The following is a 12,806-nucleotide window of genomic DNA, read 5'->3' on the forward strand; positions in this document are numbered from 1 at the left end:
CTTCACTTACCATTGAGCGCTCTGGTTCTGTCAAACGTCAACATATTTACACAAAGTTGGTCTCATTTGTTCCGTAAAGGTCCAGAGAATATAATCCAGTCAAGAAATTATGTCCACAAAATAAGATCCTCCATATCCAATCTGCTGCAGGAAAGTACTCCAAATATGAAATCTGCTCCGTCACTTCTTTGTATTTCTTTTGTCGATTTCAGGCATAATAAACTTCTGACAGCACCAACTTTGTTCCCCAGTGCTAAACACACGTGTTAGCTTGTGATTGACACCAGTGTTGGCCAATAAGGTGGGGGTTCTGGGTTACTGAGGCCGCAGACAGCGAATCAGTGCTACAGATGACTGAAAGTTTACACCCCACTCTTCCCCTTGTAGAATCAACCAATTACATCACACACTTTTAGTGATGTTTTCCCCTTACAGCCAATGAGCAGCGGGACAGGATGATGTATCACATGGCATGGTTTTCCGTAAACAGACGTACCCGGAAGAAAATGTGTGCTCCTCAATGCCATACTGCCGAAATGGACCGGTCCTTGTTGCGACGGAAGTGACGCAAGTGCCCGTCGACGAACACTTAATTTTTTTAATTAAGGCACTTTGGTGAATTGGGAAACGAGTGGATGCAGAAATGTGTGCATAATGGCGCATTTTACGCACCGTTTTGCGTTTTAAACATGACGAAGCGGACAAACCAAAGGGAGGACGTGATCGAGGACACTGTGGATGTTTGTACCAGTTAAACTAGAGGCATCTCTGACCTGGCAAAGAGTAAAGATCCCACAGTGGACTCAGGAGTAAAGGACCTTATTTTTTGATGGATTGGATGCTGTTCTCGATCGGCAAGCGTGGTTTATTCTGCTATTGACTTAATTGTAGGTAAAATACACCGTGTATAATCGTTAGCTTTGCTTCTGTGCACATAGTGCACATTCGGACCATGTGCTCTGACACATTTGTGTTCAGCTGTATGACTTAGACTTAATTTGTCTATTGTTTAAAAGGTGTTGTTTTATTCTGCAGTTTGCATTATTGTAGGTAAAAATATAAGATGTACACACATTAGCATCTCATCTGTGCGCACGGGTGAGGCGCGCACTGGTACGTTCCTGTGGAGAGTTACGGATCAGACTTTGTTTATTGTTGATATCTGACAGAATATAGTTCAGACAGATAGCAATGACACTTGTAGCTTCTGTGCTTATGTCAGAGTGGGCAAACACCACAAACTAACATCTAAACGTTGTATTGGAACTGGAAACATGAGGCAGTGTGGTGCCATAAAGGCGATTATAATCATGCGCGATGATCGCGATTATTAAAAAATGCCACGAACGATTAATTGCGGACCTTATTTATCGCGATTAACAATATTATCGTATATCGTCCCATCCCTACGGTTGATATCGAGTATTGGCTGATACTTAAAGCTATGATATCGAAATCAGTATCAAAACAGGAAAAGATCGATCGGTGCATCTCTAATTTTAACAGTCAAACAGAGAGAAGCAACTGAAATGAAACAAACTGTTTAAACACCAGGAAAAACTAGAAGAACTTAAACATACTGCAGATTTATGCTTTTGAGCAGATTAAACATTAAGCTTGTGGGACTAAAACACATAACCTCACACAGTTTACACATGTTTAAAGCCAGTGCGGCTCATGTGTGTCGAGACTTACGCGTTGCAGTAGGGTCTCTTGTTGAAGCCTTTGTAGTTCCTCATGTTTAGAGCCATTTGGCAAACCTCGCAGGTGAAGCAGGATTTATGCCAGAACTGAAAAAAAACCCAAAACAGAATAAGTAATAAGCGACAGACCTGAAAAGTTCTATGGTACAGCTTTAGAGTGGGAGCATGTTCAGGAGGGGGTTCTGCTGCCTGCTTATCTCCATGGAGATATTACTATGCTCGGAATGCACTGCACATATCTATGTTGCATTTATTCTGTTACAGGTGTGGCTAAACAACCACCTGAAGAACAAGTATTTCTACTACAAGTGGCTCTGGCTCCGCCCATAGAACTGGACCAAGGAATTTTCACCAAGATCGCACCGAGGTCGAGCGCACCGAGGTCGAGCGCACCGAGGTCGAGCGCACCGAGGTCGAGCGCACCGAGGTCGAGCGCACCGAGGTCGAGCGCACCGAGGTAAGGCCACATGGGAATGGACCATTTAATGTGGAAAGACTGTTTTTATCATCGTGGTATCGGGATCAGAATAGAGACCATTTAGTATGGAAATGGAGTTTGCTGTTTTTGTGTTGTGACCCGTGTGGAAGTCAAACACTACAAAACAAATGAGTGACATATTTGCATGTTGTAAGAAAGGCTTCCTCTTTTTGAATAAAGTTCACGGATCCGGAAGTGAACACAGGGGTGACCGCTCTGATGGACTGACGACCACAGGGCGGACCGCTCTGATGGACTGACGACCACAGGGCGGACCGCTCTGATGGACTCACAAGAGTCACTGGAGAGGAGAGGAGGAGAGTCACTGGGATGAGTCTGGGACTGAGTCTAGGACTAAGCAGAGATGTGGAGCGATGTGGGATTTTTCATGGAGATTCTTTTACACAAACCTGAGTCTGGATCACATTCAGTGCGGCTCCTCACACTTACATGTTCAAATAGAGTTTTGTGCGGATTCTTTATGCAGCAGGTCGCCCTCTGGAGATTTAAGGCCAATAACCCATACACTAAAAAGAGCAAATATTTTATCGACATATCAGCCCATCTCCAACTTAGATACATCACATAAAACCCCAATTCCAATGAAGCTGGGACGCTGTATAAAACAAAATACAATGATTTGCAAATCCTTTTCAACCTATATTGAACTGAATAAACTACAAAGACATTATATTTAATGTTCAAACTAATAAACTTTATTGTTTTTATGCAAATATTCACTCATTTTCAATTTGATGCCTGCAACATGTTCCAGTAAAGCTGGGACAGGGGCAACAAAATAATGGGAAAGTTGAGGAATGCTTAAAATACACCCGTTTGGACCATTCCACGGATGAACGGGTTAATTGGAAACAGGTGAGTGTCATGTTTGGGTATAAAAAGAGCATCTCTGAAGGGTTCAGTCATTCACAAGCAAGGATGGGGCGAGATTCACCACTTTCAACAACTGCGTGATAATATCAAAAGATTCAGAGAATCTGGAAAAATCTCTGCACGTAAGCAGCAAGGCCAAAAACCAACACTGAATGCCCATGACCTTCGATCCCTCAGGCGGTACTGTTTTTCAAAAAAAAGACATGAATGTGTAAAGGATATTACCACATGGGCTCAGAAACACTTCAGGAAACCATTGTCAGTTAACACAGTTCGTCGCTACACCTCAAAGTGCAAGTTAAAAATACCACGCAACGCGAAAGCCTGATGCAAAGTGTAAAAGAGTGCTGTGGTCTGACAAGTCCGCATTTCAGATTGTTTTTGGAAAACATGGACGTCGTGTCCTGAGGGCCAAAGAGGAAAAGGACCATACAGATTGTTACATACCATCACAGATGCTGGGTTTGCGCTAGTAACAGTGGTAAACATGCCCCTGGCCCAGCTTTATTGGAACGTGCAGGCATAAAATTGAAAATGAGTGAATATTTGCATAAAAATAAAGTTTCAGTTTAAACATTAAATATCATATATTTGTAGTTTATTCAATATAGGTTGAAAAGGATTTGCAAATCATTGTATTCTGTATTTTTTTAAGTTTTACACAGCGTCCCAACTTCAATTCATTTTATTTTTATTTTTTTTTCCAACTTCATTGGAACTGGGGTTGTACATACTGAAACATACAATAGTGAAACTACTGGAGTCGTGTCAGTCCAAAGTGACCCACATCTGGGTTATTCATTTACACAGGGCGTTCTAGTTCTGTTAGTTTAATGTTTTATAATTAGCAGAGACTTTTTTCACGCATCGGCCTGAAGTCTCCACCAGACGCCCAAATGACCGACATCCAAATCTGTATCAAGAAAATGTAAAGCTTAATTTAAACATTTCAGAGACAGAGGTGCCACCAACAACCAAGTGTGTACTAAACACGTCCTGAATAAGTTTGTACCATAGACTGGACGTAGCAGGTCAACTCTGTCTATTTCCAAACAGAAAGTGACTCTGGCTTCAATTCACTTTCTGTGTAAAAACTGTCATCTCTCTCTGTAACCTTCTTTCCCCGAGGTTGCTTCTGCTAGCGTTAGCAACAGGTTTGACTGACAGTGTTGCTAAGCGCCCACTCCCTGCTAAACCAGCAATGTGGGTGGGAAGGGGCATTACCTTCAACAGCCTAGCTCCTGATTGGCTCTTTGGTTGCTAAGATACTCAGTTTCCAACTGCCTCAATGAGCTTCATTTGGAGCTGAAGCTGTGGTGACATCACACTCACTCAGTCACTTCTTTATACAGTCTGTGGTTTGTACTAAATTCAAACTAGATCATGTGGAGAAACACAGGGTTTGGTCAGAGCTGCTCTTTAGTCTGACCAACACAGAGGTCAGACCTTGAGACCATCACACTCATGACTTTAACGAAACTCATCTGTAGGTTACTCTTAGGCTCTGAGCCGGACCTCATGCACATCCTCGTGCACGCCCTCATGCACATCCTCGTGCACACCCTCATGCACATCCTCGTGCACGCCCTCATGCACATCCTCGTGCACGCCCGCATGCACATCCTCGTGTTCGGCTGTTGGCTGTGGTGACACTTTGACTCAGCTCATTTGTTTCTCGCGGTGGTTTTGTTGCCGCCGCTTGTCGTCTCATCTAAAAATGGACTTAGCTCTATTCTCATCAACTTTAGACTAAAGTAACTACAAAAGAAAGTCTGAGTTTTTCTGAGCCTTAGGCTCAGAAAAACTCACAGCTCTATTCTCAACATTCTCTATTCTCAGGACAACATCATCAGGGTCAGATCATGGTCAGGGTCCGGACCCTGATCTGTCAAGGTTCATATGCAGCTCCATTGTAGGACCATAGACTGTGTAAAGAAGTGACTAAGTGAGTGTGATGTCACCACAGCATTCAGCTCATCGAGGCTAGAACAGTTATAGGGGACCATTCGGAGCAGAGTTCCATATTTGGAATTCTAACCATGAGTATCATAGCAACCAAAGAGCCAATGTGGAGCAAGGCTGTTGAAGGTAATGCCCCTTCCATGCTAAACCAGCGGTGCTTAGCAACACTGTCAATCAAACCTGTTGATACCGCTAATGGAAGTGACCTCGAGGAAAGAAGGCCCCTGATTTATTTGTTATTAATTTCATGTAGGGTTAATACAAACATTTTAAGACCAAAATGGCGAGTCTGACAGCAGCGGTTCCTGAGAGAGGGGGCACAGTTTTTACATAGAAAGTGAATTGGAGGCAGAGTCGACGAAGTGTGCCCATGATCACTTCCTGTTTGGAACGCGGTGGCTAGCAAGTTAGCTATGTCCATTTATATAAACAGTCTATGTTTAGGACTGACTTTTCATGCTGCAGATCTGAGTTTTTAAAATGGGTCATTTGTTTTAATCCCACATCTGGCGTTTGCTAATGAAGAAAAAGGTTAATTACCTCCTCACACCGAGACGTGTTTCTAGTGTCTGACCTGGATTTGAACATGCTAAGCCAGATAATGCAGGCTATGCTAGCATTTAGCTTAATGAGACAAAGCTCATTAATAGAGTGAAGCTATTAACAGCAAGAGGAGGTCCCGCTATGTGAGACACGAGAGGACGTGAGGCCTCGAGTCCAGAACACGGAGGCCTTGAGTCCGGTCAAAATTTACAGATCTGTAGTTTATTAAAATGCATAACAGAAAGTCTTAAAGCTTCAAAATAAAATGAACTGAATGAATAAAATGATAATTATTCAAATCTAAACCCGACGCCGTTATTGACATTTCAGTTTGTGAAACAGTGAGGCCTTTACACGGGTCATTTACAAAACCAGTTTGTTACAGATTCACCACAACGGACGGATACAGCAGCCGCATCACTGCAGATGCTGCACTGATCCTCCTCTTAGTCTTGCGCTCCATTCTTCCCTTACTTCAGACAGAGACTCCCCACCCACCCGAAGAGGGCAAGCCACCCTTTTCCAGTCGAGCACCATGGCCTCGGATTTGGAGGAGCTGATTCTCATTCAAGCCGCTTCACACTCAGCTGCAAACCACCCCAGCGCCTGCTGGAGGTCCTAGCTCGATGAAGCCATCAGGACAACATCATCTGCAAACAGCAGAGATGAGATCCTGTGGTTCCCGAACCGGACCCCCTCTGGCCCCTCACTGCACCTAAAAATTCTGTCCATAAATACAATGAACAGAACCAATGACAAAGGGTAGCCCTGGTAGAGTCCAACATGCACTGGGAACAGGTCTGACTTACTTCCAACAAAGCGAACACAGCTCCTGCTCCCGTCATACAGGGACCGGACAGCCCTTATCAACGGCCCCGGACCCCATACTCTCAAAGCACCCCTAAAGGGTACCACAAGGGACACGGTCAAATGCCTTCTCCAGATCTACAAAACCCATGTGGAATGGTTGGGCAAACCCCCATGAACACTTGAGGACGGAGGATGGAGAGTGTAGAGCTGGTCAAGTGTTCCATGACCGGGAAGAAAACTGGACTGCTCCTCTTGAATCTGAAGTTTGACAGCAGTACTGTCCCCGACTGCTATGCGATGTTGCAGAGACGTGTCAGCTAAGACAGCCCTACAACATCCAGAGACCTAAGGTACTCGGACGGATCTCATCCACCCCCTTGCCACTGAAGAGCTTGCCAACCACCTCAGTGACTTCAGCCAGGCAGATGGACGAGGCCGCCTCAGGGTGCCCAGTCTCTGCTTCCTCCTCGGAAGACGTGATAGTATTCCTTCCACCGTCCAACAACATCCCCAGTTGAGGTCAGCAGCTTTCTGCCTGCACTGTACACAGTGTTAAAGCACTACAGTGGTAAAGCGCTACTTCCCCTCCTGAGGCGCCGGAAAATTTGCCAGAACTTCTTTGAGGCCATCCAATTGTCCTTCTCCATGGCCTCTTCGAACTTCTCCCAACCCTAAATTTTTGCCTCGGCAACCACGTTTGGCCCGCACATACTCGTCAGCTGCCTCAGGAGTCCCACCAGCCAACAAGGCTCGATAGGACTCCTTCAGCCTCCCTTACTTCCGGTGTCCACTACTGGGTTTGGGGGTTGCCACCATGACAAGCAACGCAGACTTTGCGGCTGCTCATAGCTGTGGTCGTATCAACAATAGAGATGGAGAACCTGGCCCACTCGGAATCTGTCTTCAACCTCCCCCGGGATTGTATGATATTTATTGTTTTTAATCTTGTTTTTAATGTTGTACAGCACTTTGGTCAGCTTTGGTTGTTGGAAGGTGCTATAGAAATAAAGTTTGATTGATTGATCTGTGAGTAGCTCACCCGGAGGTGTGAGTTGAAGAACCCCTTGACAGAGGGCTCCGCCAGATGTTCCCAACAGACCCTAACAGTACGCTTTGGCCTGCCAGGTCTGTCTGGCTTCCTCCTCCGCCAGTGGATCCAACACGCAGCCAAAGGTCAGATAACACGACAACAAAGTAGATCATCAACCTCCAACCTAGGGTGTCCTGGTGCCACGTGCACTGATGGACACACTTGTGCTCCAATGTGGTGTTTGTTATGGATAAACTGTGACTAGCACAGAAGTCCTATAACAGAACACCACTCAGTTTCAGATCAGGGAGGCAGTTCTTCCCAATCACGCCCCTCCAAGTGTCACTGTCGTTGCCCACACGGTCACTAAAGTCACGCAGGAGAACAACGGAGTCTCCATAGAAGAATTCTGCACTGCTGTTTGGTCTGTAAGCCGACAACAGTGAGAGACCTGTCCCCGACCCGAAGGTGGGGGGGACAGGTCTATCATTCACCGTGGTGAACGCCAACACAATGTGCCTGAGCTGTGGGGCAATAAGCAAGCCCACACCAGCTCGCCGCCTCTCCCTGGGGGCAACGCCAGAGAAATGGAGTCCAAGAGTCCAGCCCCTCTCAAGGAGTTGGGTTCCAGACCCCAAGCTGTGCATGGAGGTCAGACCGTCTATATCTAGCCGGTAACGCTCAACCTCCCACACAAGCTCAGGCTCCTCCCTCCCCCCCAGTGAGGTGACATTCCATGTCCCCAGAGCCAGTCTCCACCTCTATAGATCCGGTCGCCTAGATCTCTTCGCACCCACCCCTCAGAGATTCTCCCGCAGGTGATAGGTCCACAGGAGGACTGCCCCACGTCCCTCCTTCAGGCTATGCCTGGCCGGGCCCCATGGGGAAGTCCCGGCCACCAGGCGCTCACTGCTGAGCACCCATCCCAGGCCTTGCTCCAGGGTAGGGCCCCGGTAATGCCAATCATAACTGGCTAGTACATCTATAACTAATTATCTATAAATATAATTTTTATTTATATATATATATATATATATATATATATATATATATATAAATTTTATAAAAATAAACAGGTGAACACACACGACACGTATTTATATCACACACACTTCTGTTCTATGGAAATGTGCTGAAAGAAGAAGTAAACTGAGAAGTGACGGGCGACTGCGAGCTTCATGACTCAGCACAAGACAAGGACCTGGGTCAAATACACACTGAACAGAAACGGGTAAAAGGAGTAAATTATTGTACTTGAGTATACATTTGAGGTATCTGTACTCAAGTACATTTTACAGTGTGTACTTTTTACTTTAGTACATTTGAGAGCAGTATTTGTACTTTATACTCCACTACATTTTTGAACTGGAAAAGTAAAAGCTTTTTTTTTTTAATTGTGTGAGACCTGCTGAAAAGGCTGAGTTTATTTTAAACACATTCAGAATTTGAGCAAAACAAAAATAAATAAAAACAGAAAAATGCTGTCCAGATGAGAACTGTAGAAACTTTAACTGATGCCGTGGCATTAGCAGTTCTTAAAGGAGCACTATGTAACTTTGGCATGTCATAGTTTTGCCTGGAATGTTCCTTAGATCTGTGGAAAGCCGACCCCCCTCACAGTAACAGTGTATATTTTACACACATTTAATGCAACATTATGGAAAATTTCAGGCAGAGCAATAACATAAACATGACGTTTGAGTATTTAGTGATGTCACTTTATTATTCACATTTAACAAAAGTAATAAGGCCAACACTTTCTGAAGTCAGATTTACACAGCACAAACCCAGAGTCTCTTCAGTCACATTTCCTGCTTTAAAAACGTGTGATAAGTGATAGTTTCATTTTCATAGCTGCCGTCGCCTATGAGCAAAGCACTTCCGATTTGCATATAAAAATTTGCTTCAAGTCCACTAAACAAATGAGCCAACAGAAAGTCACAAGTCACATTCTACCCGGTGACAGCAGGAAGCACCAATTCATGAAGAGCTTTGCGCCCTGCTCAACAGTAATCTAACTCACAAACAAACTGGCCTCTCTAGTTCACTCCAGGACCCCAAAGTTATCCCCAAACTCAGGTGAAAGGCCGCCTCTGTTGCCGGAGGGCAAAGTGCAGCTCCAGTGTGAAACAAAGACTCGTCTTTTTATTCAAGAGGCAGAAATGAGACGCTGCTTCACGGGAGTTTGAACTAATAAAATTGGCCTAAAACAAGGAGAAGAAATTAGTGAGGCAGTGTCTCTAGAATAAACTTTTAAACTTCAGACTGAGTCTGAACGAACAAAAAATTTAACTATTTAGAAACACAGGCCTCAAAAAGAGGCAGAAATCAGTCTGAGAAGAGTAAAAGTTTAGAGACGCTGCCTCACCGAGTCTGAACAAATGAAATTGTTTAGAAATACATGGCCCAAAATGAAGACATGAGAGAACTGAACCGATCCAGACACGAGACAGGCCCAAAACCCTTCTCACTCTGCACAAAAAAAACTAAAACTGGTTGGATTTGTAGAAGCTCATTCTCAAATGGGGTTTTCACTTTTACAGGATCAAAGATCAGGGAGAAAACACGGTCTCAGACCAACGCCCAAAATCAAACTGATCACGGACCAGGGATCGACCCAGTTAGCCCAGTCGATATCGCTACACAAAAATATTGTGATAAACTACAGCATTGAAACTACTTTTTTGCCACTGACAGAGTTAAAATAAAACGGGTTAATCCCAATAAAACGTGTTTAAACAGGCAGTTTCATTAAAAGGCCTGAGCTGCAGCACATAAACAGAACAAGCTAAACATGAGCCAAGAACGAGCCAAAAATGAGCCATAGAAGTGACTTATTCAAACCTCTGCAGCTCAAATCTGATTAAACTAAAGCACAAATCTCGCCACTTTTGCAAAGAAAATAAAAAAAATGATAATCCTGAGCTCTAAAATCTGCAGGCTGGAGGTGAACATGAGTCAGTGACATGACTGTGACAGGCCTCGGACAAAAACATGTTATAACGTTTGTCTCAAAATTGTAAACTTTTTTCTGAAACCGCTTCAAACTGCTTCGCCTCCTCGTCCTCCAGCCCCAGAGCCACTCACAGGTGACCCGGGGGCTTCTGGGAGGTGTTTTCTGGCTCTTTTTGCGTGGCTCCGGGATCGGGCCTTTGACTCGGGCGCTTTCTGGGAGTGTCGAGCTGGAGGAATGTGCCTCTGCTCCGGGCCAGATTCCACTGCACACAGGCGGCACGACTAATTTAAGTTCATCAGACAAACAAGTGCTTCAGTTTAGCAATTAAACAGGAAAGGAGTGCTCGTCCCGGGACACAAGAATCACTCCACCATGAACTTTTAGTCAAACAGAAGAGACATCATGGACAAACAGAAGAGACACATCAGGACAGAGAGAAGAGACACATCAGGACAGAGAGAAGAGACACATCAGGACAGAGAGAAGAGACACATCAGGACAGAGAGAAGAGACACACAGGGGACAAACAAGAACATTTCAGACAGAGCAATAACACAAGCACGGCTGGATTTTGAGTATTGAGTAAAATAACTGTATTATTCATATTAAATTTACAAGTCAAATTATTGACACTTTCTTGAGATTTATGCCACACAAGTAACATCTGTGACGACTAAACACAGAACTGACTTTAGAGCAAACATTTGAGGTAGTAGTACTTGTGTAATAGTAGTACTTGTACATTAGAAGTACTTGTACATTCGTAGTACTCGTACATTAGTAGTACTACAAATGTACAAGTACTACAAATGTACTACTAATGTACAAGTACATTAGCAGTACATTAGTAGTACTTGTACTGTATTATCTCATCATATTTGCTCCAGGTCTGAGGAGAGTCACGTCCTGTTGGTTTATTTCTATTGCAGCATCTGCTCAGAGCCTTGGCAGATGTCTGTTGTATCTGTTTTCACAGTGACACAGTGACACAGTGATACTGTGATATTATGACATTGTGACGGTCTGAACATGGAGACTATGGCTGTGACGTCACTGTGACTCTTTCGAGACTCTTCAGGATGAGCGCAGTGTGAAGTGATCGGTCTGTTTCAGATGAAGCTTGTGCGTTGACAAACACTGAGCGCAGCCAAAACACATGAGAAACAGATTCAAGTTACTTTAAAGACACAAATATTCACATGTCCAAGAACCCCGCGGGAGAAAATGTGTTTGATGAAGTTTCGCCGGGATTAGGCTCAACACGGTTCCTTCAGTGACTCACGAGCCTCAGAGAGTGATCCGGCTCCGTGTGATCAGATTATCACCTGCAGTCGAGATTAAGAGGCCTTCAGTGATCCTCGACTCACTGAGGAGCAGCTTTAATGATCCTAGACTCACCCAGGAGCAGTTTTAATGATCCCAGACTGGGATTAGAGACGCGGACGTGCACAGACCCGTCCACGCTGACGCCTTTACGCGCGGTCACCGTTGACACATTGCGCTGGTTTCGCCCGAAAAACAAATGATTGGGTCAGATTAAATCTTAATCTGCCTAAACCTGCGCTGCACACGATAAAGTTCAGAGAGGAAAGGCCCGGGTCGCGTCTGTCCCTGTGACTCCAGGCCCGGGGCTTCTGTCTCTGGAGGAAGCGCGCATTGCTGTGCCTTTATTAAACCTTTAAGCGACACTGCGGACTGATTTTTGCACAAATTGCGTTTTTTCAGCGCGCAAATCAGTTAAACCACGGCACAGGCGCGTCTTTGGCCCGTTCTGGAGCGCCCTCTCCTTGTAGACGTGGTTAGCTGTTAGCCTCCTCTGCTACCTGTCCTGCCTGTCCTGCCTGTGCTGCGCTGTTGGTGCTCTGTTCATTCACAAACTGCAGTTGGGTGTGATTTTGAGGTGTGTGTTTGGATCATGGCTCAGGGCGCACGGTCCAGGCGCACTGACCTTAGCCGCTGTGGGTCTAAACGCACCGGGCGGGTTCTTACCTTGTCCAAACAGTTGAGTTTTTCCACGGGGTAAACCACTCGCTCACATTTGCTGCACATCGGGTTCATGGTGCGCGCTCTTGTTCCTGTAGCACGAGGGGAAAACACGGTCTCGCTTCTTCACGCGGCGATTCTCCTCCGGCTCGATTCTGCTCGGCCTCGGACCTAAACTGATCCGTTTAATCTGTTGAATGTTTAATCTGTTTGGACGAGGCGAGTCCGCGGCTGTGGCGGCGCACAGCTGTTTGTCAGGCTCCAAAAGCACGGACACGGAAAGCGCGCTCCCGCCGCTCCCTCTGCTCCCTCTAAAAGCGCGTCCACGAGAAGAGGAAGGACCAAAGGCGCGTGGGAGGGGGGAGGAGACAAGGAGGAGGAGAGAGGAAGGAAGAAGGGAGGGGGGGGGGGGAGGGGGGGGGGGGGGGGAGAGAGGGGGGGGGGGGG

The 12,806-nt window shown here is 45.5% G+C and overlaps 1 protein-coding gene across 1 annotated transcript in view; it reads right to left on the reverse strand.

Moving 5' to 3' along the window:
• lasp1 (LIM and SH3 protein 1) overlaps positions 1-12,678 on the reverse strand; it is a 33,221-nt gene extending 20,543 nt beyond the window's left edge. The window contains exons 1-2 of the mRNA XM_033971494.2: positions 12,366-12,678; positions 1,696-1,790 (exon numbers count right to left, since the gene is read on the reverse strand). Of these exons, the coding sequence (XP_033827385.1) occupies positions 1,696-1,790; positions 12,366-12,434 (164 nt within the window). The 5' untranslated portion in view covers positions 12,435-12,678. The remainder of the gene's footprint in view (positions 1-1,695; positions 1,791-12,365) is intronic.
• Between the last annotated feature and the right edge of the window lie 128 nt (positions 12,679-12,806).

Source organism: Periophthalmus magnuspinnatus, chromosome 8 (assembly GCF_009829125.3).
Source record: "Periophthalmus magnuspinnatus isolate fPerMag1 chromosome 8, fPerMag1.2.pri, whole genome shotgun sequence".
In the NCBI taxonomy this organism is placed as follows: domain Eukaryota; kingdom Metazoa; phylum Chordata; class Actinopteri; order Gobiiformes; family Gobiidae; genus Periophthalmus; species Periophthalmus magnuspinnatus.